The sequence below is a fragment of the Phyllostomus hastatus genome, unplaced genomic scaffold (genome assembly GCF_019186645.2).
Source record: "Phyllostomus hastatus isolate PE091 unplaced genomic scaffold, TTU_PhHast_1.1 phas_scaffold_216, whole genome shotgun sequence".
Lineage (NCBI taxonomy): Eukaryota > Metazoa > Chordata > Mammalia > Chiroptera > Phyllostomidae > Phyllostomus > Phyllostomus hastatus.
This window is the reverse complement of record NW_025334018.1, coordinates 8,010,072-8,035,033: the sequence shown is the minus strand read 5'-3', so window position 1 is coordinate 8,035,033 and position 24,962 is coordinate 8,010,072. Positions and strand designations below refer to the sequence as shown.

Here is a 24,962-nt window from a genome sequence, read left to right as displayed (position 1 = left end):
AGCTGCCCTGTAAGAATGTTCATCTATAGAACTATGTCTGATTGGGAGAGAATAGAAAGTAAAGCATGTGAATGAGGTTTTTTAAAGTTCTGTTTGTGGTTATCTTGCTTGGGGAATAATAAGCAAATATTGTCATTAGGTTAAAACTTGGAAACTCCTAAACATTTATTCTGCATGCTATATAATACATCACATTAGAACATATCATGTTACCCCTTCCTTCTTAAACAGATTAGTGTTCTTGAATACATTTATCACAAACTTTTGAATATGTTTATCACCCAACTGAAGAATATTGTCTTCAGGACTGCAAATAAACAAGTGCTGGCTATTCAGAAGGATGTTCTAGATGAAAATGAATAAGAAAGAATGACCTGTTTTGAACTATATTCTCCCTCATGAGAGTGTACTGAAAAGCAAAGTTCTTTGGCACTTGAATAGAACATTGTATATCCCATAGCAGTGTTTTCTTTTTCACTAATTGATAAGTGTGCATAGAGGTCTCCAGAAACATGGTATGTATACTTCCACAATTTTTGTTTTATGTGTTTTTAAGATTTATTATTGGTGCTACTGTTTTATAATTATTTTATTAATTCCCCACATTGGCTTTTGTTCATTGATCAATTTTTGTATCTTTCACATTTGCATGTCCTCAAATTGGACCACATCACGTAGTATCACAGCGCATATGAAAACACTATGCATGATACAGTTGCAGTTTACGGAGTGACTAACCGATCTTGGTGCTTTGCTTGCAGGAATTTTACGGGGATTACATTGCTGTGAATCCACATTTGTTTTCCCTCAATATTTTGGGTTGCTGCCAGGTATGGAAGGAAAGAATTTTTTTTTAAGTTTATTTATCAGGTGAGAGTGAATTCAGCAAGCAAGAAAAAGTTTAAATATTTTCTCTGAATATTTAAAAGGGTCGAAATTGGGATCCAGCCCAGCTATCCAGAACAACTCAAGGACTGACAGCTGTCCTTTTGTCCCTGAAGAAATGTCCCATGATTCGTTACCAGCTTTCATCAGAGGCAGCAAAGAGGCTTGCAGAATGTGTTAAGGTACAGCCTTCCCTACCATCACTCGTCCCAAAACATCAAGGTCATTCACTTCCTTATCACATTTCAGAAACTAAAGGAATATTTTATCAACAACCAAGGAGATGATGTGTTAGGTTTACTGGCAAAGAGGTAGGTCTTCATAATTCAAAACCAAAAGCAACAAATTAAAGTTAAAATTTTTACATTTAACCCAAGAAACATTTCCAAGCTATTTAACTTCTTTTGATCCAATCAAACCACTTGTAAAATACTTCCAAATGCTATCCTCTTAAACAGAATGCTACTAAACTTTTGAATCCTTTTATGGAAGGTCTATGAAGGTGCAAAGAACTTTTGTTAAATATGATTTGTATATATTAATTTCCTGTTTATATCATCTCTATTTGCAACTAATTGGTTGACCAAACCACCTTTCTCTCTCACCCACAGCAAGTGATAACTAAAGAATATGAACTGTTTGAATTCCGGCGGACTGAGGTTCCTCCATTGCTACTTATTTTAGATCGCTGCGATGATGCCATCACCCCATTGCTAAACCAGGTGCAGAACCCTTTGTTAGCATAACAGAAGGATGATTTCAAGTGCTATTCATCAAAATGCAGATGTGGAAATGAACAGCGTGATCCATTTATTTGCCTCCTTGTTTTCAGTTATTCTTGTTTTTGCCTTGTATTTCCTGGTACTTTAGTATCACTATACTTCCAGCCACAGTAATCTTTGACTCTTTCTTTGCTTCATCCTTCCTGTACCTCTCTACTGCCATTCCCACACCTAATCAGGGCAACTTCTAGGTTCTGTAGACTCTACTTTAACAGTGTCTGTTCTTTTCCATTCTACTGCTGTTACCTTGTTGTAGACCCTAATCACTCATGGGAATGCTGAAACAGTCATCTACTTCATCCCTACTTTTCATTCCTTCTCACTCTAATATATTTAACAAACACAATGTTGTTACATTAATTTTTCCAAAGCACTGTTCTGATCCTGATTACTCCTGGCTTAAAAATCTTCATTGGCCCTGGCCAAGTGGCTCAGTTGGTTGGAGCATTGCCTTGTACACCAAATGGTTGCAGGTTCATTCCCTTGTCAGGGTACACATGGGAGGCAACCAGTGGATTGATGTTTCTCTCCCTCTCTCTCTCTCTCTTCCCCACCCCACTTCCTCTCTCTAAAAAATTAATAAACATGTCCTTGGGTGAGGATTTTAAAAAAAGACCTTCATTGGTTCCCATTTGCCTACTGAGCTAAGCACAGACTCCTGATCTTGGCATTCAAGAGCCTTCACAGCATGGGCCCAACCTTGCATAACACCTGCAGCTCACAGCGGTGCAGATACGGCACATGGTTTCCTGCCATCATTTTATTCATGTTATAACCTCTGTCTAAACCCGGGAACATTTGGAATACCTTCTCTTCCCAATCCACCTATCAAAATTCTACCTTAAAATCACTCTTAGAACAGGTTGAAGCCATTTTTCTTTTCATTAGGCATGTTCTTTTTCCTAAAAGTACCAGGGAACTTTGTGTCTTTCTTAGGTATCATGCTGCACTTGCCATGGTAAACCTTTGTTTCCAACTGCCTAGGTTACACAGTCCTTCAAGCAGACTGTGTCTTACCATTGTTTGTTCTTTTGTTTTTATTTTACTGCTTTTAGAGAAAAAAAACATTAATTTGTTATTCTAGTTATTTATGCATTTCATTGGTTGATTCTTGTATGTGCCCTGATTGGGGATCAAACATGAAACCTTGGCATATTGGGATGATGCTTTGACCAACTGAGCTACCCAGCCAGGGCTTCCAGGTTTCTTCTTCTGCAAGTACAGGCACAGAGCTTTATTAGTATTGACTTTAAATTGGTAGGGAAAGGCACAGTCTGCATTTCAGTTCCTTCCCAGCTTATAATAATGTTAGTGCTGGGAAAATCTGTGGCTGTGGAATGTAACTTCTCTATGGTACAATAAGCTTATATTTCTAAAATTCAAAGTAATATTTACTCACTAAAGAAATTTTGATAATATTAAAAAATTAGAAAGACAAATGATTGCCTATACTTCTGTTTCCCAAAGAAAAGCAACCATTCATTCAAATTTCACATGCCAGATAATGTGATAAGTCCTGGAGATAAAAGGTTAAAAGATGCAGTCTCTGCTCTCAAGGAGCTCATGGTCCAATGGGGAGAGAAGCAAACAGATAATTTAATTATAGAGAAAGTGCTGATGGCAGAAGCACGCACAGCATGCTGTCTGTGGAGGCATAAAACATTTTGTTGTGCTTCTTTTAAATCCCCTAATGAAACTTGCTATTTCCAGGATTCATTTGGAAAGTATTTTAGGAAATAAAACATCTTTTATACCTCAAATCATTTCTTAATAAATGTATATTTTTTTAAAGATGAAGTATACATACACAAATATTTCTAGCACCAGATTCTAGGTAATCTGCTGGAAAATACTTAGTTTTGTCCAATGGGCCTATGATTAAAAGTAACCATTCTCCATAAATGGTGGGAAGGCAAAATTTGGGGTTTGTCCTTTCCAGTTTTGCCAAATAAGTTCACATTAGTAAGACTGGAAACCAGTCCTTCTTCACAATTCATATTAAGTAAAAATATAAAGCTTCTGAGTATGTGTTTTCATCAACTCACAAGGCTTTTTCTGATAATATTAGTGTTCCCAGGTTAAATATAGCTCCACTGAGATCTGCAAGAACACACTTCTCATGCTGCAGAAAACCACAGAAGCGTACAGGAAATGGTACAGCTTGTAACTGCAGTACCAATATAGCCCTATGCGCGAAGCCAAAAATATACTCTTAATTCACTGGCCAAAACTGGAGCTAATGATAGATCTAATTTGTTTTCTTCTTATCAGGAATATTGATCCTACTGCCCTTCCAAAAGTGTGAAATATAAACATATTTTGACTTTTGGATGTTTAACCAATTAAGATGACAATCTTAATGCTTAGTATAACACAAAGTATTAATAAAAATTGAACTAAATAGAGAACCTCTGTATAAAGAAGGCTAGTTACTAAGAATGTTACTAGTTTTTGGTTTTCTGAAAATTTACTATTTCCATGTTTTGTCAGTTACCAAAATTTTTGTCATAATTCTTTATTCAGTGGACATACCAGGCCATGGTCCATGAACTACTTGGCATAAACAACAATCGGATTGATCTCTCCAGAGTGCCAGGGATCAGTAAAGACTTAAGAGAGGTGGTCCTATCTGCCGAAAACGATGAATTCTACGCTAATGTAAGTGCTTTCAATTTTTTTAATTGAGTTTAGCTGTTTTTATGTAAGAAGGTCAACACTGACTTGTGAGAATTCACATGGAAGGATGGTAGCAGTATCATGTGGATCAACTGCATCTCAAGGAAAGGCAGAAGGTTTGGATTCTGACCTGCTCTAACAACACTTTTTTCGTAGGAATCACATACTCTAAAATTAGAACCCAACTTACTTACTTCCCTCCCTTCTGTAGCCCTTTGTGAGAATAATAATGGTATTCATTACCAGTATCCTGACCCATGTCCAGATTTGGTAATTATAGTGGAATTTTCTTGCCCTTTCATTCTGACTGTATTCAGAATTCTTTTCCTCTTCGGTTACATTGTGTAAGAGTCCACCAGTTGAGAGAACTGTGTTTCCAACTTTCTTTTTCACAGAATATGTACCTGAATTTTGCTGAGATTGGTAGCAATATAAAGAATCTCATGGAAGACTTTCAGAAGAGGAAACCCAAAGAACAGCAGAAACTAGAATCCATAGCAGACATGAAGGTAAATTGAACGTGTGCGTGGATGACTAACATACAAGTTTTGGAGCTATTTATATGTAAGCAATATTTCTGGTCTGTTCGGATTTCTACCTGAATTCATTTTGTTTGATTTGAGGTATTTTCTATAATATTTCTCTTTAGGAAAAGCATAGTGAAAACTTCACAATAAGCCCTAAGCTCCTTTCCCGCTCTTCAGTCACATCTGGATCATTAAAGGGCTCAGTCTACCCGTTCCCCTCTTGCAGAGTAATTCAGCAAATGCCATGGGGCTGAGCACTGTAGGTGCCCTTTTCTGAGCAGAACAGTCCCTGCTTTTTCCCTTCATACATGCCTCTCCTTGGTCAAGAAATAACAGGACCCCCAACTGATGTTTTCCCCATGGCAGGCCTTTGTTGAGAATTACCCACAGTTCAAGAAGATGTCTGGGACCGTATCAAAGCACGTGACGGTGGTCGGAGAGCTGTCTCGGTTGGTCGGTGAGCGGAACCTGCTGGAAGTGTCAGAGGTTGAGCAAGAACTGGCCTGTCAAAATGACCATTCTAGCGCTCTGCAGGTATCTATTCAGTCCAATTTGATGCGCATCTACTACATGTCAGGCACTGTGCCAGTCAGAGCAAGAGCTACAATGGCAAGTAATCCTTCTTCACTGATATGGAACTTAAAGTCTAACAAGGGGTTGAGACAAAAACACAATTTAATATTAAGACAAATACATGGTAAGGGCTGCAGATTAATAATGTACAGTCCCTAAGGGTTAAGGCAATTAATGGAGTATTTAGGAGGGCAACCTGGTCTACTAGAAAGAATACTAGACTAAAATCAGAAGATGGGGAATTTTGTGTTTGGTTTGCCACTTGCTTGCTTTGTGACCTGGAGCTGTTGGCTTAATCTCTGAACTAATTTCCTCATTTGAAAAATAGGTATAATGGTAGTTATCTCACAGGTTGTTAGGAATATTTTAAAAGATAAAATATATATTAAAATACAATATCTAAGTTTTTTTATTGCTGAACATCAGTTTTTCATTCCACAAACATGTGAATGCCCCCTGTGTGTGTGTGGTACTGTGAGCATCTAGATGCACAGAGATCAACAGGACACCACGCTTTCTCTCAGAGAGCTCACGTGAAGAAATCCAAACCAGGGTTTATAATGCCGTGCAATGAGTGCTGTTCTAGAGGTATTTCCAAAGGGATATGGAAACACTTAGAAAGGACAACAGTTTTCCCTAAGGTTGAGGCTTCTTAGAGCTGCTTAGAGAAGATGACACTAGGTGTGGTTTTAGACAAGTAAATAAGTAGGGGGAGTGCACCAGCCAGAGAAAAGGGGGGAGATTCTCAGCAGAGAGAATGCAGATTTGGAGGTGTAAAAAATAAATAAGTAAATAAGGGAACAGAGAATAATTCAGTGTAGCTATGGCAGGCTACAAGGTGAGAAGTGGTCTTAGACAAGCCAAAAAGACATATAGGGGCCAGGTTATGGCTTTGAAAGGATGTTGGGCTTTAATCTTAAAATGATGGGAGCCAGCCCTGGTTAGTGTGGCTTGGTTGGATGGAGCGTCATCCTGTAAACCAAAAGGTCACCGGTTCACTTCCTGGTCAGGGCACCAGTCTAGGCTGTGGGCTCAGTCCCTAGTTGGCACATATGGGAGGCAACTGATTGATGTTTCACTCTCACATCAGTGATTCTCTCCCCCTCTCTCTCCCTCCCATCCCCTATCTCTAAAATCAATAAGCATGTCCTTGGGTGAGGATGAAAAACAATGATGAGAGCCAATAGAGAATTTTAGAAGAAAAGTGACATAATCAGGCTGTGGCCTCAAGAAATTTACAGTCTAGTTAAAGGGACAAGACTGAAGCACAAGAAACAGTTAAATAGTGTTTTAACGTAATGTTTAATTAAACCACAGTCGTGGTACTATGATACTATAAGATTGGAGGTTGTTAGGAATGGTTTCTCATAGAAGGTGCCACTAAGGTAAATCATAAAGAACAGCAGAGTCTGGGGGCGGGTTTCAGTCAGGCACAGCAGCAAAAGCAAAGACTCAGGAGTACGCAGAAAATAGCACCAGTCTGGCTTGTTGAGAATGGGTGTGGGAGAGAATAAGGAGATAACGTAAGCAGGAACCGTTTAAGAAGAAGCTTGAAGAGGTATTTGTACTTACAGAGAAAGGCAAAGAGGTCCAGTGTAAAGTCTTATGTAGAAAGTTGATTATGTTGAAAGCAGTATTTTTGGAAATTTAATCTAATTGAGATACTTTGGCCATGAAAAACTGAAGTCAGAAAGGCTAGTAGTTTCATAGCAAGAGTAGTAAAAAATGTACAGTAAGGGAACATACAAGAGGCATTTCAAGGGAGAAGACAACAATTTAGTGACAGATTGGAGTAAGGACAATAAGACAGAACAAATCAGAGGTAATTCCAAGGTTCCCAAGAAATGACACCATGTGGCATCACCAACAATAGGGAATAAGAGTTCTTTGGGAAATAGTCATTTCTAAGCCACTTAGTATAAGAAGTACATTTCCTCATTGATAAGGACCCAATATTCTAAAATTCAGTTTCTTTCTTTCCCTGCTGCGATTTTACCTTATAAAATAAAGCCAGCGTGGTAAAATGAAAACCAGAAGGCTTTGGAGCTAGGCTATCCTGGTGAATAGCCTGTCTCTGCATACCGAAGTCTCTTTGGGAAAATTACTTACTTTTCCAAGCCTCAGGGATAATGATTTCAGACTTTTAGATTGAGGATTTAGGGGAATATGTAAAATTATTCATATATGATAGATGCTTTGTAAATGTTCGTTCCCGTCCTCTAAGCATAAATTTTTAAATGTATGGCACAACCAGAAGAAAGAAATACACCCACTGGTGGTTGCTCTGGTTATACCAAGGTCTTTACTGGTGTCTATAGTTGTTGGTTTTTAATTTTTTTTAATGTTTATCAAAATTTCCTCTGAAAACACCATGATCTTGAAAATCATAAAGATGCCATTTGCTTTATATTTATAAAAAGTATCTTTTTCATCCCTTTTAATTTTATCCCTGTGCTCTGAAATCTTCACAAAAACCACGCTGCCTTTATTATTTTTTAGTTGTCTTAAATTCTGATCCTTAAATAGATAAGTTCTTGGTGAAAGAGATATATACTAAAAGCTGAGTCTGTTACTAGTTTCACATGCTTCCTTACAGTTATTCTGTGTATGTGCAAGCCCTTTTGAATGTCTCTCTCTCTCTTTTAAGTTCAAATGATACCACACTGTACACATAGTTCTGCATTTACTTTATCACTTAACCATGTACCTCAGAGATAGTATGAGATCAAACCTTAAAGACTAGTCTTTTAAATCACCGAATAGTATTCCTTTGTAAAAATGTGTCACAATCCATTTAACTTGACCAACTTACTTTTACAACAGTACTGAAGACAGTTTATACAAATAAACTAATAGAAATATTTGTATAAAACCTTTTTTTCTCAATAAAACAAGTTTTCTTCTCTTACTAAATAAAAACAAAGTTTGGCCTTATAACTAAATTTAAATTTCCTTATCTTTCTTTATCATTTTTTCCCTTTAAAGCAATAGAACCAAATTTAATCACTGGCCAGTTTTAATATCTTTATTTGTATCTCTTTACAATATGGTAAAGAGCTGGAAAAAATTACTGTAATTCCTTGCATGATATCTTTTTTCTGTGGGCGGGTGGGGGAATGTTGGAGTCACTTTAAAAGAAAGATAGTACTTTTAAAATATGAATTCCATTTGTGATCCACTTTATATTTTTAAATTATCTTCTCAAGGTTTTCTTGCCTGTGGTATTAGGGTTTTACAGTGAGCAGTTGATTTGTACTCCCCTATCATAGAGAATTTCTCTGGCAACATGATTTAAATAGAGTACAAAGGGCACTTTGTTAGATAATGAGTGGGTGCCGGCACCTGACCCCTAGACGGGTGATAGCACCCCTGGGCTTGACCTTCGATGATAATACGTCACAAAGCACTGAGTTGAGGATTTTGAGTAGAGATGGGGTCTTGCTTTATTGAATAGTGGCTATAACATGGGGAGGGGGGAAAAGGTCATATATTGCCAAAAACCAACCTATAAATTGCTGCCACTTCTAACCAGTTATTCTACAGGCTAACAGAAATTTGATTTAGAATTTTACTAGAACCAAATTGCCATGTAGTACCACTGAAATGTATCCATAGCCTCAGAAAAGACTCATTTGGTTAGTAAGGAAGATTTTTTCTGTACCATGGAGAGAAACATCTTCAGAAAGCAAACATTTCCCCACCCCACCCCTGCATTGTCGTACCACAACTTTCTATTTGGAGGAGAAACTAGCCTATTTTATGTCCTTCTTTCCTGGCTTGGGTAAAAGATCTCAAATCAACCTGTTAATGGAGTAGTGGCTAAGAGCTTGGGCCACTTTAATGGCTTGGATTTGAAAATGATTTTTTTTTAATCCTCACCCGAGGACACTTTTTCATTGCTTTTAGAGAGAGAGGAAAGGAGAGAGAGAAACATCGATGCAAGAGGGAAACATCGATGCACATCAGTACAAGAGAGAAGCATCTATTGGTTGCCTCCCGTACGAGCCCGGCCCCGGGATGGTAGCACCCGGACCGGACCAGGAAAGAACCTGCAGCCCAGGCATGTGTCCTGACCAGGAATCAAACCTGCGACCCTTTGGTTTTGGGACAACGCTCCAACCAATGAGAGCCACACTGGCCAGGGCTAAAGATGATTCTTAGCTACTTAAGTCTTATTCTTTTTGTCTGTAAAATGAGGGAAAATAATAGTACTTTAAAGGTTTTTGTGAGGGTGCAATGAGCTAATACATGTAAAGCACTTCTCATGGTGCCTGATTTGTAACCTTCAACAAGTATTAACTGTCACCATTATCGGTATTATTATTTGATGGTACGTTCTATTTTTTTTTATGGCATCCAGGTACGTTCTCTTTTTAGTTCAGTCATAACCTTGGATCGCTCCCTGATTTCAGAAGGGTTTTTGTTGTTGTTGTGGTTCTCTTTTGTTTTGCTTTTCATTAAAAGCATAAGGAAATTGTTTGGAACACACAGAACTGGCAATTTTACTTTCATTATTAAGAGTAAAAATGATCCTTTCTAAACCAGTGTTTAACCAGTGTTTCAGAAAGAGCATTGCCCAGGAGATCTAGAGCAAAGCTAAGCTTTATGTTGACTGTTTACCAGTCAGTGGAATTGGGCTCTGCCTACTTTCTGTCATTTTTCCTAGACAAGCTCTTTATAGTCCCCAAATACTGTTCTCTCAAATTGTTAGATTAGATTCATTTGTTTACCATGTCAGCATGTTGAAGGTTTCTGCCAATTCCATCTTGCTGTTCTAATCTGTTCAATGAATAATGCTATTCATTGACTGTTTTACTACATTGATGTGATTGTAGAAAAAAGGTAGAGCTCCTGTCCTTTAGCTTAAATTAATGCAAAAAATGGAGCAGTCTTTACTATAATCCTTCATCTATAATTTGTGCAATGGTTTCAATCATATTATGTCATTATTTTTTTCCTGCAGTGCTTCATCATAGTTTTGATAGAAGAAATCATAAAAGTAATCATCCTAAAACAATGGGAGTATCTCTAAATATCAGAAAAGAATTGTTTTTTGTCTTCTAAGTGACTATTAGCTCTTTTTTGAAACTTGACCTCTGAAGACAGTGTTTTTGCTTTTCCTGTTCCTTGATATGGCCTACACAAATGTTAGAATTCAGTGAAAGATTTTTGAATCTTGTCTCCTTAAGCAAACAATAGTTTTGTTTAGTCCTATACTCTGCCACTGTTACTATGACAGTGTGTCTCCTGATAGTCTCAAGGCATATGGAAATTTTAATAAGAAAAGGGGAATCAACAAGTTTATTACAAAATTCAGTCATATTTCCAATGTATGAATGCCACCATGTAGTAAGCACCTGCCTTCTATGTAATTAGAAATCTCTCCAATTCCTTCATCCCTCTTCTCTGATTAGTACCCTGGAATCTCACTACAATGCATGCCACTGTGAGTAAAGTTAATGGGCCAAGTAGCCGTGAGGGAAATACGTAGTTCCAAAGTAAGTCAAAGAATAACATGAGATCCAGGCAGACAGAAATGCCTTACTTCTTCAAGGACTTGTATAGCTGAAAAAGAAGAAGAAACTCAGCTTGTCCCTACAGGCTTCTCTCCACGATGAAGCAGATAAGTCTAGCAAGAACATTACCTGGGCCTTGGGTTGGGTTCTGAGGGCTCAAAAGTAAGCAAAGTAGTCTGCTCAAAGTAATCTTAGATCAGCTCTGGGCCAGGTCCTCGAGGGAGAGCTGAGAGTCCAGCCAGGGACTGGAAATACCACTGCCACATCTCAAGGAGTAGAAGTGCGTTCTTCAGTGGGAAACAGCCCAGTGAAATCCAAGGGAACGCGATTAGAAAGGAGGAAGGGTAAAACCTGATCACTGCAAATAGTCTCTGACTATCCGCATACCGGTCTTGTGGGTCTGTGGTTACTTCAGTATCTCAGATTTGTCTAAAAGTACAGAGACAGGTCAGCCAGAAATTGAGTAGATTTGAGGTAAGAAGAGTGACTGCAAGGGCAGAAAATGCACCATTGTACCTGGAGGAAAAATGACAGCAGAGATCCTGGATGGGTGTTTTAACTTAGGCCAAGTTAATTGAAATACATGTGAAATTGGGTATTTTACTTGATAATAATTTATACCCTGAAATTTCATTTTGTAGTAAAAACTAGTGAGACATTTCAACTGACGTTCTAAATAGGTTCTATTCAGTGACCGCCCTGTGGAAAAGTTACCACAAAACAAAACAAAACAAAAAAATAAGGGACTTCTTACACTGCAAGGTTTAAATCTATAGAAGAGAAATTTCTTTCTTTGTGATCCCTTAAGAATCATGGTAGTGGAAAGTTTGCCCTTAGAGAAGCAGCAATAGGAACCCTTCTCAGGGAACTTTCTACTTGAGAGTTGTCTGGGGGACTCTTGGGAGGGTTCTTAGATGCTCGACCTGGTTGCTGTGAAGTACTGAGAAGGTAACCTGTGTGAAAGCATCTCATAAGTTGTAAAGTGCCATATAGATGTTAGTTCTTATGTCCTCAGAATCCGGTGCCCTCCAGACTCTTGCCAGTCTTCCAACCCTACCCATTTCTTTCTCTGATTTCTATATTCCTATTAATAATGTCTCCTCCTTCAGTCTCTCAGACTAATTCTAACATTCTTTAGGGCATTTTGCAAATGTTGTCTCCTTCATGAAGTTTTTCTTGATTCTTCAGCAACCAGACACTCTTTACTTTAGGTCCCCTTCCCCCCGTTGCACTGATTTTCAGGTTTTTATTTTTGTTTTGTTTTTTGCATACATGTGTTTCTGCTGTAATGCCACATATGTGTTCTGTATGCGTCACATTCTGCAAAGTCATGCACTAAAAACAAGCAAGGGTTATGAGAAAACTGGGTTATAAGCAGATCCGTTGAAGTCTATATAATTAAAAAAAAGAAAGAAATTTATGTAACTTTGTAAGCAGAGCCCAATAAAAATAATAACCCTAATAAAAATACTAGCACTGTTAAATCTCCACTGGCATTTGCACCTAGAAACATAGTCAGTCCATCCTTGGAGGCCTTAGTCATGGGGCTCATGTTTTATTCTTCAAAATATAAGGTCTCAGAAACTTTTACTTTTCATAGAGGCTGTTTTTTTCCTTAACATATTGGTAAAATATGTTAAAGAAAAAACATTTCATTAAATGTTTTAAGGGAGCTTGTCCCCGGTTTCTTTGAAATATTAACATGCTGGAAAAATTACATATAAACCAATATGCCTTCTGAGTTAAACTGACACTATTTCCATATTTACCAATCTCATTGAGCTGAAGACCCACGCTTTGTAGCAGAAGGAGCTATGATTTTTTTATCCCCTGCATCCCATTATCTGGGAACTCACTAAGGACAGAAACTGTGTGTAACTCACCCCTGTAACCATCCCCTCCAGTGCCCGGCATAGTGTCTTATACTTAAAAGGGCTCAAGCAGTATTTGTTGGCTTGAATTAATTTGTTCTACGTAATAAATATAAATCTACATGTATCTCTTAGTGTGAGGATTGACAAAACCTAAACGTGACTTTGTCTAGCTTTCTCTGCTGTAAGTACCTGCCCATTTGAGATCATAAGTATTTGATTTAAAGATTACATGCTGTTTACGCATTCATATCCCTGTAAATTATGTTGAGACATTTTGTTGCAGCTGATGCTTCTTGGAGATTAAGCCCAGTTCTCCTTTGTAAAGTGCTACAAATTTGTCTCCATCTCACTAGTCAGTCACTAAGAGAAAACTACAATTTTGCAAATCAGCTGGTCAGTTCTGTTGTGTGCTGTAGTGATCGAAGCAGTAGAAATAGTATATGTTGTTCCTTGTTTTGGCAAGGATATCACAACCTTTCCTACATGAAGCCTTGGGCCGTCTCATTAAACAAAAGAAAAGAACTATCCATGGTTACTTCATGTTTGTCCTAAAACAGTCAGCTTGGGGGTTTATTGCCTTATTTAATTAAAAAAAATTTTTTTAATTTATTTTTAGAGAGAGGGGAAGGGAGGGAAAAAGAGGAGAGAAAGATCATTGCGTGGTTGCCTCTTATGTGCCCCCTACTGGGGACCTGGCCTGCTACCCAGACATATGCCCTGACTGGGAATTGAACTAGCGACCCTTTGCTTCACAGTCCTGTGCTCATTCCATTGAGCCACAGCAGCCAGGGCTCCTTATTTAATTCTTATCTTAGGCGAAAGGCATCTCATTTTCTGTAGTTGCGTTGCTAAACCTGCACCCTGTACGTTGACAGCAGTAGTAACCTTAGTCATGAACTCAAATGCATCACTGCCATTCAATAATTATCACATCCGAGATCTTACACAACATCACTCAAGTGAGGGGAGATAAATATCAGTTCTCTCTCTCTCTCTTCAGAATGTGAAGAGGCTCCTGCAGAACCCCAGAGTGACAGAGTTTGATGCCGCCCGCCTGGTGATGCTCTACGCCTTACATTATGAGCGACACAGCAGCAATAGCCTGCCAGGACTGATGATGGACCTCAGGAATAAAGGTGTTTCTGAGAAATACCGAAAGGTAACCAAATGTATACATTAATCCCACCAAACAGGAGCCGACTTTATTATTATAGGTTTTCTCTGGCAAATGATACCATGCTGTTTATTCATGGAAATGTATAATTCTGTTCTCTCATATCTTCATTTCCTTAATAAAGTTATTTTCTTGTGAAATGAGTTTCCTGATCCCTAAGCAATAAGAGGTGGTTTCTCCTGCTTTTTATAGCTTGTGTCTGCAGTTGTTGAATATGGTGGTAAACGGGTCAGGGGAAGTGACCTCTTCAGCCCTAAAGATGCTGTGGCAATCACCAAACAGTTCCTCAAAGGACTGAAGGTAGGCATCTCTGTGCTGTCCTGCGTGAACAGCAGTTGAAACCCCCGAGGCCGAGAGTGAATGCTTATGATCAAAGTAACTCCAGGATCGCTGCTGATTTAGTAAAAGTAAAGCAGACAGCCTCCTGAAAGCTTTTTTAAAAATGCATTCTATATTGGAGCAGCGTCAGCACCGGACCAAATAGCTGAGCAGAGAAAAACGAGATATTTCCAGGAAATACCCAGGAGTAAAAAGACAGCTCCATTAGTCATCGCTATTTTACCCCATTTGTTTATGATTTGAGATTTGTTAGGTAGTTTTTCTTTGAAGGAAAGTAAAGTTTTCAGATCTTTTAAAAATACGGACCTATCTTCTTAAAATTATCAAAAATTAGTTCTAATCTGCTAGCCTGTCTTATGTTACCTGAAATTTTTCCATTTTCCTGAGTGTGTCTAGTCTCCTTTTCTATGTAATTCTTTCTCTTTATTTTTTTTTTACCTATCATATAACACTTTCACAAAAAAGATGAGAGTCAGTGAATACATGATAAAGGATTTAGCAAGTCCATTTTTAAAACTCCTTTATATAGCTAGACTTAAATTACAGAATGTTATTATGAGATTTCTAATTGATGAATATAATTTTTAAATTATTTAACCATAAAATTCTCCTAAAATTCCTATTTGAATCCATCTCGTGATCTCTATCAAGTACATGTCCTTTTCGGGAAAGCCATTATATTACGAGTTTCCTAACAATGACATAAGAACTATTTTCCCCTGTCTTAGGGAATAGAAAATGTATATACTCAGCATCAACCTTTCCTGCATGAGACCCTGGACCATCTCATCAAAGGAAAGCTTAAAGAAAACCTGTATCCTTACGTAGGCCCCAGCACACTCAGAGACAGGTAAGATATAAAGATATTAATCACAAAAACCAGAAACACTAAGAAAATAGGAAATTTAGAGTAATGTGAGGGACTACAACTCCGGTTATATTGTTCTACTCCTCCTTCCCCTGTTGTTTCAGTTCTAAGACTGTTTTGGTTTCACATGTGTCAAGTTTAGATATGAATTCACCTGCTAAACCTGAAACATTACTTCTTTTGGAATAAAGAAGCAGGTGTTTGGAACAACCCAAATACTTACATTCTGTCCTTTGGTACCAGACCAGTTTGCTTATGCCATTTAAGGTTCAGTTCCATGGCATCTAACATTTGGAGTTTCAAACATTAAAGCCAAAAATAGATCTGCTGCTTGATTGCCAGCCGGAGCAGGTTGTTACTATTTTAGGTAAGGGCCGGACTTTGCCAAATGTGGCCAGCATACAAACCGAGACCTAATTAACAAAGGCCATTTGTTACACAGAAGGAAAGGATGGCTTTCTTTGGGGGTATTAACTGAAGGAAGCAATTAATTTTTATTTTAATCCAGTATTCTGTTAGTTTTAATAAAAACAAAACTTGTCCAGAACAACTTACTTAGACCACCATGAAATGTTAAATATATACTCTACCTAGTTTTAAATTATGTTTTTGTGTAACTTTTATTGGAACCACATGTTACAAAGAACCTAATATATGTTGCTGGGTCCTATTGGATAGATTGCTGTAAGAATTTTTAGCGTTGGTATACAACTTCCATAATTTCAGCTAATCATAATCTAAAAGCCTTGGAGGAATAGTATTTTAAAATATAATTAATTTCTGAGAGGAGAAAAATGTTTTAAGGTACCTAGATGACTGTTTTATATATTTTTTCACTTTATTTCTTTTATTAAAAAACTCTATAATTTGGTAATAGAACAGAGAACAAATCTTTTTAAAAAGCCAAGGTTGAGAGGCAGAACACCTGGAGTTCAGTTCAGAGAGTGCACTCATTCCAGTAAAATGTTTAAGGATCTTGGCATCAAGGTGCAGAAATGTAGGCTAAGTGGGAAGAATCAAAACCAGTCCAGAGCTATTCACCTATCTTAAAGGCCTTTTGTAAAACATCATAACTCCATTAAATAGTCTTCTGATTGCTCTGATAAAAGTACAAATATTAATTTTCTTATGAATTTTATATGAGAATCATTGAACCAGAATTTAGCTATTATTGCTAAAGGGACACCAGAGACCACCAGAAGAGTATGTTGCATATGATTAGTTCATGACAGCAGACCTTTCTAATCTGGCTGATTCATTTTTCCAAACAAAGCTCAATGCACATTTGTTGTCAGCATCTGTTAGCATTTGTCATTATTGCATAAATACATTTATAGTTAATCATTCAATTGCTTCATCCCTTTATATAACAAATATTTATTGAGTGCCTTCAATATATCAAGAACTGTTGTAGATGCTGGTGAAGTAGAAGTGACAGGAAAGACCCGTACCTGTCCCCAAGGAACTTACATGATGGAGACAGAGAATAAACTAGGGAGCAAGTAAAGGATATCATTTGAATGAGATACTGAGGAAATAAATAGGGTAATAAGTTACAAAGTAACTTTGTCGAGGCGGAGAAGTCTACTTTAGATGGAAAGAACCTCTCTGAGGAAGTGATAGTTAAGATGAGTTTTGAATTAAAAGGAAGAATCGATTGCATAGCAATGATGAGAAAAAGCATCCCAAGCAGAGGGAGCACCAGAGCAAGGGCTTTCAAGAAAGAGAGAGCCCAGCAAGTTCATGGAACAGGAAGAACCCAGTGTGGTTGGAGTGTAGTGAGTAAGAAGGAAATAAGAATTTTAAACACTAAGTATGGGCTAGATCACATAGAGACATATAGGCCTTAGTAAAGAAGTTTGTTTTAAAGTCATAGGAAGCCATTGAAGAGCTTTAAGCATGCAAGTGGCATGAACTGAATTACGTATTAAAAGATTACCTTGTGGGGAGACTCTGTTATCGAAAGCAAAAAATAGAAGCAGGGAGACTACTTAGGAGGCGGCTGCAATAGTCCAGGTAAGAGATAGAAGTGGTTTGGATAAAGAGCCTGGGAGAGAAGGTAGAATCAATGGACTCATTTAATGGAGTAGATTGATGGGACAAAGTTAAAAGAGAAGACAAGAATAACTCTCAGGTCTTGGGGGAAAATCAGGAGTTCTGTTGTTAAGTTGCGGATGTCTGTTAGATAACCAAGGGAAATGTTAGATACTAAATTAGGAGTCAACAAGACTTTGGTGATATTTAAAGCCATGGCGCTAGATGAGATCGCTTAGGAAGAGAGCGTAGAAGAGGAGAGAGCCCAGGACCAGGCAATCGAAAGCCGATGTGGAGCCAGAAATGGAGACTGAGGAGGAGACAAAAAGGTGGGAGGAAGGCGAGGACAAGCGGTAGCTGGAGTCCAGTCTTCTGAGATGTGGATAAGGCGAAGACCGTGAAGAATCCCTCAGACTTGGCAGCATGAAGGTCTTTGTTGGCCTTATTCTTCCCCAGCTTCAGTGCAGCTGGAAACCAAATTGGAAAGGGTTAGAGTATACAAGATAAAATGGAGGTAAAAGATGTGTAACACTTTTTAAGAAGTTTTTCATGAAGGGGTTAAAGAAATGGAAAGATAGCTGGCAGAGATTATGAGCTCAAGAGAAAGAGACTCAAGAGCATATATGTAACCTGATGAGAATTACCCTAAAGGAGAAATAGGCAATGCAGAGGAGAAGGAAGAGCTGTGGGAGTGAAGTCTTAGAGGACCCAGAGCACAGCAGGGGTTCCGTTGGGAGGAGCAGAGGTACCGCTTTCATTTTACGTTTTGTGGGGGTTTTTAGCTTTTTTTTTTTTAATTTTATTTTAATCATTGTTCAAGTACAGTTTTCTGTCCTTTACTCCCATTCCAGCCCACCCACCCATCCGTCCCCACCTCCCTCCCATTTCCACCCCCCCCCCCCCAGTTTTTGTCCATGTGTCCTTTATATTTGTTCCTGTAAACCCTTCCCATTTTACGTTTTGATGGTGAGAACATGGGGGCCATCGTGTCTGGTTTTTCTCAGTCCAGTATGTCAAGTTAGCAGCTAAGGTGGGCGGGGGGGGGGGGGGAGAAAACATCACAGAACTGTCATCTTGTAGGTTAGAAATCAGATTTACTAGGGGAATGTAAGTAGGACTTATAGGAAAGTTTGAGTGCCCATTTCGAATTTGTGGTCATTAATTTAAAGTACAACCCATGAGCCTAGTTGCATGGTTTTCTCCAGCAACTGTTAGCTGCACTAGATTAAATGAGAAGGCTGATAGTTGAATTCAACCGAAACTTGGGGAAATGAAACAGGAGGAGGATAGGAAACAGGATAGTGAAAAGAGTATTGGAGGTCTTGATGAGGCCCAAGAATTAGTGCAGTAGGAGTGTGACTGTAAGTGAATCTGTTGAAGTAGTTGTTGGAGAGCAGATCTTGAAGTCGAGATTTCATAGTGCAGATTTACTTGTAATAAGAAAGTTTGTTATAACCACAGTGATTATGAAGGATGGAAGAACAAAGCAGTGTGGGTGGGGAGAGCCGGATAGGCGATGGGTAATGCACATCGATGTTAAAGTCGCTGACAATCTTGAAAGGAGCAGGAGTGGAAAGGAGAACAGTAAACGAGAGCTGAAGTCTCCGGGGAGTGAGAGTGACCGGGAAAGGAGGTCAAGAGAAAACAGTGCGGCTACATCATGAGCTTCTAAGATAATGGAGGTTTTAAAGAAGGCAGAGAGAGGTTAGGGATTAGAGTGGGGGCCTGCCTCCGGGCCCTGCCTACCAGAAGGGACAGACCTGCTGAGCAATTCTGCCTCTAAAACTTTGCCGTATGGATGTGCTTGTCCATGCACACATATAAACAAAGCTATTTATCGAAACATTATTTGTAATAGTTAAAAATGGAAAGAAGTAATATATCCATCAATAGAGACTGGTTACCTAAATTACAGTTCAATACTATGCCTTCTCATTTAAAAAGTGGCATAACTCTCACGGGGTAATATCAAAACTTTGTAAGAAAAGCAAGATATGATAATACCCCTTTTGTGTAAAAAACTGTATATAACCATAAATGTGATTTTGTGTGTTTAAATAAATCTGCTTGACTAGACATATATGCATATGTATGTAGCATATGTATGCTTCTGTATTCAGTAAATAGTTCTGAAAGAGGAAACAAGAAGTTGTTCATAGTGGTTACCTCTGGCTATTGAGATAGTAGTTGTATACATTTCTATCCTTCCCATTAAGTATCATAATCTTGAAGTAAGAACTATGGTAATAATTTGGATTTTTCACAATATTCCACACAGTGCTTTACAAATTATTCAATAGATATTTGTCAAATTTATTATGTAGGCATCAATAACAGTTGATATGACAAGATTTACAGTGGGAAAATTTAAACTAGAGAATACATTTGGTTGACGTTACCAGGAAACTCAGATTTTTGCAGTTTGCCAGTAACCCTGTGCCGTGTTTTGGTTCTGCATCCTCCTGCCCCTCTGTCAGCTCGCGCCACTGCCTGGGCTCTAGATAACCCCACTGAGAAGGGTCGTTATTTTTGTCGTCTTTATGATAATTTAAGTCTTTGTGTTGTTATTATTATAATATTAGAAAGTATCCAAGCAGAAGTGGCAAGAACACAATTCTGCAAAACCAGGACACTTCTAGCAATGTTTTAGCCCTTAGCCATGAAGTTAGTGGTTAACTGTTTGGTTGTGTAGCTATATCCACAAATCGGATTTGAGCTTTCCCCTGCAGATGGGTCTCCCACATACCCTATTTATCAGGTTAATTTTCTTTTCCCACTCCAGAATTGCTTCTTGTCCCTGATAGAAACAAGCAACTTAAACGTTTGGTAATAAAATGGAACTATCTGGTCATGCATTCCACAATTAGTTAATTCAAGTAGAAGTACTATACTTTTTCACATTTATACAGATTTAGTAGAATCTTGTTACAGTAGCTCATTTCGTTTCTGTAAAAGCAGCAGCCCTTTTTTATTGGCCCTTTTTCCTATGGTCAGTGCTCATAAAGTCTTTACAATTTTCAAATATATTCAAGAATTTGAATTCCAGTCATAAGAGTCATAGGGGGATGCCCTGGCTGGCGCAGCTCAGTGGATTGAGCGCGGGCTGGGAACCAAAGTGTCTGCAGGTTCGATTCCCAGTTAGGGCACATGCCTGGGTTGCAGGCCACGGCCCCCAGTAACCGCACATAGATGTTTCTCTCTCTCTCTCCCTCCCTTCCCTCTCTAAAAATAAATAAAAATAAAATCTTTTAAAAAAAAAAGAGTCATAGGGGATAAATGGTGATGGAGGGAGACCTGACCGGGGGTGGTGAACACACAACGCAGTGTACAGATGATGTGTGATACAGCTGTACACCTGACACCTATGTCATTTTATTGACCAGTGTCACCCCAATAAATTCAATTTTTAAAAGTTTAAATTTTTCCATTTAACTTATCCGTGTACAGAAGAAATAATTTCCAGAAATATGAAGACATTTTATTTTTCTAACAAAATAAGATGTAAAATGGTTGGGTTCTGAAGATGTCCTTGCATCTGTATACAGCCTGAACTGTCCGCTGTTTTCTAACGTTGGCTGTCTGCATTAATTAATGCTTTTGGTTGCTATGGTGAATCACAGGGCACAGGAAGATGTGTACAAAGAATTGATCTTGCGTATTCCACTTAGCTGCAACCACCATAAAAACGTTTTGCTGTATATTTTACTGTTGACCTCATCAGAACATCTGCTTTTATAATTAATCAGGGAAAGGAAGGAAAAGAATAAATGTCAGGGATTTTTTAAATAGTTTTCATCAATGTTCTTCCTTAAGCCAGCTTGAATAAGTGGTAGGAGGCTCAGGAAAACATGTATTAATGTTTTTATAACCCAGTGTGACACAGTCATATTCGTTAGGTACACAGTTGAGCCAAGCTCTGAGAGCCCATCCCTGTAGCCAGGCTTTGCCCTTTCATGGAGGCAGCCCACACGCAGTTACCATCCATGACATTTTCTTCCCTCTCTCGTCATACTCCGGCCCCCTCAAATGATCAGACTGAGGGATAGTGTTCTCTGGCTGTGCCAGAAACCCACTTGAGCTTATTCCTCCCCAGTTCTGGCCTTTCTTTCCTATAAGAGCCAGATGTACTCTCAAGGCAGGTGACAGGCAGAGGGCAACTGTGGAGAAGCAACCTCATTTTCCAGGATGATCCTTATTAGTCTGTTCAGTTGCTTTTTAAATAATCGACTTATCAGATCAGGAGCTCAAAACTGAAGTGTTACTGTCTGTTTCCTCTCATCAGTCACTGCCCCCTGGCAGGGAAGAAGCTTCCCTCCCTTCTTAATGAAGTCATCCTCGCAATTCGTGAGTGTTTAGTTGACTCAAAATAAACTTCATAACGGGTGTCAGGCCAGAGTTGTCCTTCAGTGTAAAGAGCATTGCACATGGAATCTTTCTGTAAAAAAAAATATTCATTTTCTGAAAATATAGTTTCATTTCAGTTTTGAGGATTTTATTATTTCTGAGCACTGTAACTGCTTTTTTCCCTATTTTCCACCTAGGCTGATCCTTAGATAGTTACACTATAAACCAAACTATTGGTAGAATATCCTCTATCTCCTTGATGACACATTCTTATAACATTGGATTTTTTTCCCCACAGAACTCATTCTTTACATCCTTTAATGAATGTCAAACCAATTATGACTATTTTTGAGACTCCATTAATTATCTCAGATCGTTGATACATATAGAACTAATATAGTGGAAAGAATAAAAAATGTACTTCCTTATAAACTTAGTGTTAAAAAGAAGTTGTGTATATCAGTGAGGGTAATACTATGATAAAAGTTACAGGGTTTTCATTAGTTTTCAAAATTACAGCCAGCTGTAGCTTATTCAATCCCCTTCCTTATGAAATATGTCCCTCTACATTTTGACAAGAACTGAACTTGAGTATTAGCTGTTCATATTTCTCTCCGCCTTCTATGGTAAGAACTGAAACAACTCATATCAATTGGAGAAAAAGAAGAGACTGTGTATTTTGCCTTAATATTCAGTCCCTGAATAATTGAGAGTTCCCTGTACTTGGTAGAAAAATATTACTATCATAATCATACAACTCTTCCTAAGCACATGACCTTTCACAGGAAGAAAAAAGTTGGCCAGTAACTGGAAACAAGGACTTGAAGGGAAAAAACTTGATAGTGTAGAAAATTTTAGTTATTCTTGGACAGCGGTGGTAGTGCTTTCCTATAAGTTTGAGAAGAACCTTGGGTGTGTAAAGCACCAGATTAATATTGGATTAATAACTTAGACTTAACACTCGTATCTCCCTCTTTGTGCTACTAGAGGAAATCGAACTATAGATTAGAGAAGTCTAATTGCAATAGATAGATAGATAGATAGATAGATAATATCTCTGAAAGGAAACTGGGGTACAGGAAGACCAAGGTGAGAGGGAAACTTACTTTTTTTGGCAATATACTCTTTTGTATTTTATACCATGTGCAAATATTTATCTAGTCAAAACCAAGATATTTTAAAATAACAAAAAATAATTGTAACATATAAAATAGTGTGTAACCCTTAAAGCATTGTGGTGCCAAGTACATTGTTTCAGGTGGGTGATCTTGAATATAGCTTATTTTGTCTTTTAAAAAGTAAATTTAGTGTTTCAGAGGCATGATTTTAAGTTTCAGGTTCACATAGAAATGTCATAATTGACTCATCTAATTAATTGCAAAATACCATCTCTTCTGTATTGAGAGGCTTCTCCTGGGCATCTGCAATCTAGAAATTATCCAAACATTTTTAAATAGACAGAATATCTGATTCTGTTTCCAAAATGTCCAACAAGAACAAATACTCTTTCGGTTAATTCCTTCAAGGATTTTTAAGAAAGGGACAGAGAAACAAAAAGAAAAAAAAATGTAAACAAACATGATTTATATGTAAGCCTGTATATATATCCTCTAATTAAAGCTGTTTCTATTTAGTTTTGTGCTATAACCTCCAACATGGTCGCTTCTGCTTGATATAGTTTTAAATAATGTCCAGTAAGTGATTTAACAAAATTAATTGCCTGGTAAGGTTAAGTAATTGTATCTTCTTTTGATGGCATAAAAGAAGAAAAACAAGGCAAATTTATCAGTTTTAAAAATAATATGATCTCCTTCTTGTTGGTATCTACAGAAGGAGCTTTAGGAGGACCTATCATTTTTGTCATGAAACTGTTATGGTAAAGACTGATACACTGAAACCACGCGGTGCTGCCCACGTGGGGCTAGTGACTGAGCTGGGATGTCAGGATGTCTGGTATCAAAACGACACTCCCAGGGCTTTTGTTTGTTTGTTTCCATGGTTTCTTTTTCCTGGTATATCACAGGATTCAGGAACAGAGATTTTAAAAAGAGGTGGAGTTCCTAGAAACGTCATTATTTTCTGTGTCCCATTCTTTTTTTACACTCAAAGTACTAAATGTTTCTAGTTCCCGTGTTATGGGACATCCAAATATACCAGTACTTTCCAAAACATGCTGAGGTCCTTGGACACAGGCCATTGTAGTGACACTGAACTAAACATTTGACAAAGGTCTCACACATGAAAAGAGATGTATAGTACAAGCACAAGTTACTGCTATATTGATATGTCACAGTGAAGTACTCTGCAGCCTCTTAAATAAAAAAGAATATTTCTACATTTGGTTCCAGCAAACGCTATTGTGCTATTCTGAAATCCACAGCACAGAAATTATAAGACATCCGCTCATAAACTGAAAGCAAATCACTGTTCAGCATTTCTTGCTCTGTTTCCTGCCAATTTCAGATAATTAAAACTTTTTTAAACCTTTTCTATTTTGCTTTAATTTTGCTTCCTCTACAGAAAAAAAAACGGACTCAGAAGTTAAAACTACATCTATAACAGTAACAACAAATGTTTGCCTCTTTCCCCTTGTCCTGCGATACTAAATGTCGTCATTATTGCAGACCCCAGGACATCATTGTGTTTGTGATTGGAGGAGCCACCTACGAAGAAGCTCTAACAGTCTATAACCTCAACCGCACCACTCCCGGGGTGAGGATTGTCCTGGGAGGAACCACGGTGCACAACACAAAAAGGTAGGGGAAAACAGCGGTCTTACGACTCTGTCCCCTTCCCAGGGAGAAAGCTTAAATCCCCTTTCTGTGGGAAAAGTCAGGTCAGTGCTGACCAAACTGCTGCAGACCAACATGCATCAGTTCATAGAATAAATTTGAGTTTGTGTGAGATGAAAGATCTGTACTCCATGAGGTTCATAAATTACTTAATTAGGCCAAAAACTTAAAGAGTAAGGACCTGCCTGCACTTGTTAACAATATACATTTCCTTTCTATGTTCAGAGAAGGAGAAATCTAATTGCCATATACTGGCACTTTGAAAATACCTAAACATAATGGTATTAAATTCTGCAAGTTTTTCTATTTTGTTGATTAATTACATTCATCCAATAAGTATTTAGAAAGAAGGATACAAAGATGAATAAGGTAAAGATGCTATCTCAATTAAGTCATTGTCTATTAGGAAAAAAAGAACATTAAAAAAGCAGAAAATAAGTACCTGGAGTGACAGGTAAAAGAGCCATAGATTCTCAGAGTGGCTAAAAGAAATGACCAGTGTTTTGTGGAGAAGATGGTTTGTAAGGTGAGCCTCGGGGAGATAATGGAGAACACATTCTGGGCAGAGGTGGTGACTG

General features: G+C 38.0%; 1 protein-coding gene across 1 annotated transcript in view; it reads left to right on the top strand.

The window, feature by feature from the left end:
- Window positions 1-24,962, top strand: part of VPS45 (vacuolar protein sorting 45 homolog) — a 56,523-nt gene that overhangs the window by 9,443 nt on the left and 22,118 nt on the right. The window contains exons 5-14 of the mRNA XM_045816700.1: window positions 762-830; window positions 930-1,067; window positions 1,497-1,607; window positions 4,191-4,325; window positions 4,739-4,852; window positions 5,237-5,404; window positions 13,834-13,992; window positions 14,200-14,307; window positions 15,075-15,196; window positions 24,217-24,348. Of these exons, the coding sequence (XP_045672656.1) occupies window positions 762-830; window positions 930-1,067; window positions 1,497-1,607; window positions 4,191-4,325; window positions 4,739-4,852; window positions 5,237-5,404; window positions 13,834-13,992; window positions 14,200-14,307; window positions 15,075-15,196; window positions 24,217-24,348 (1,256 nt within the window). The remainder of the gene's footprint in view (window positions 1-761; window positions 831-929; window positions 1,068-1,496; window positions 1,608-4,190; window positions 4,326-4,738; window positions 4,853-5,236; window positions 5,405-13,833; window positions 13,993-14,199; window positions 14,308-15,074; window positions 15,197-24,216; window positions 24,349-24,962) is intronic.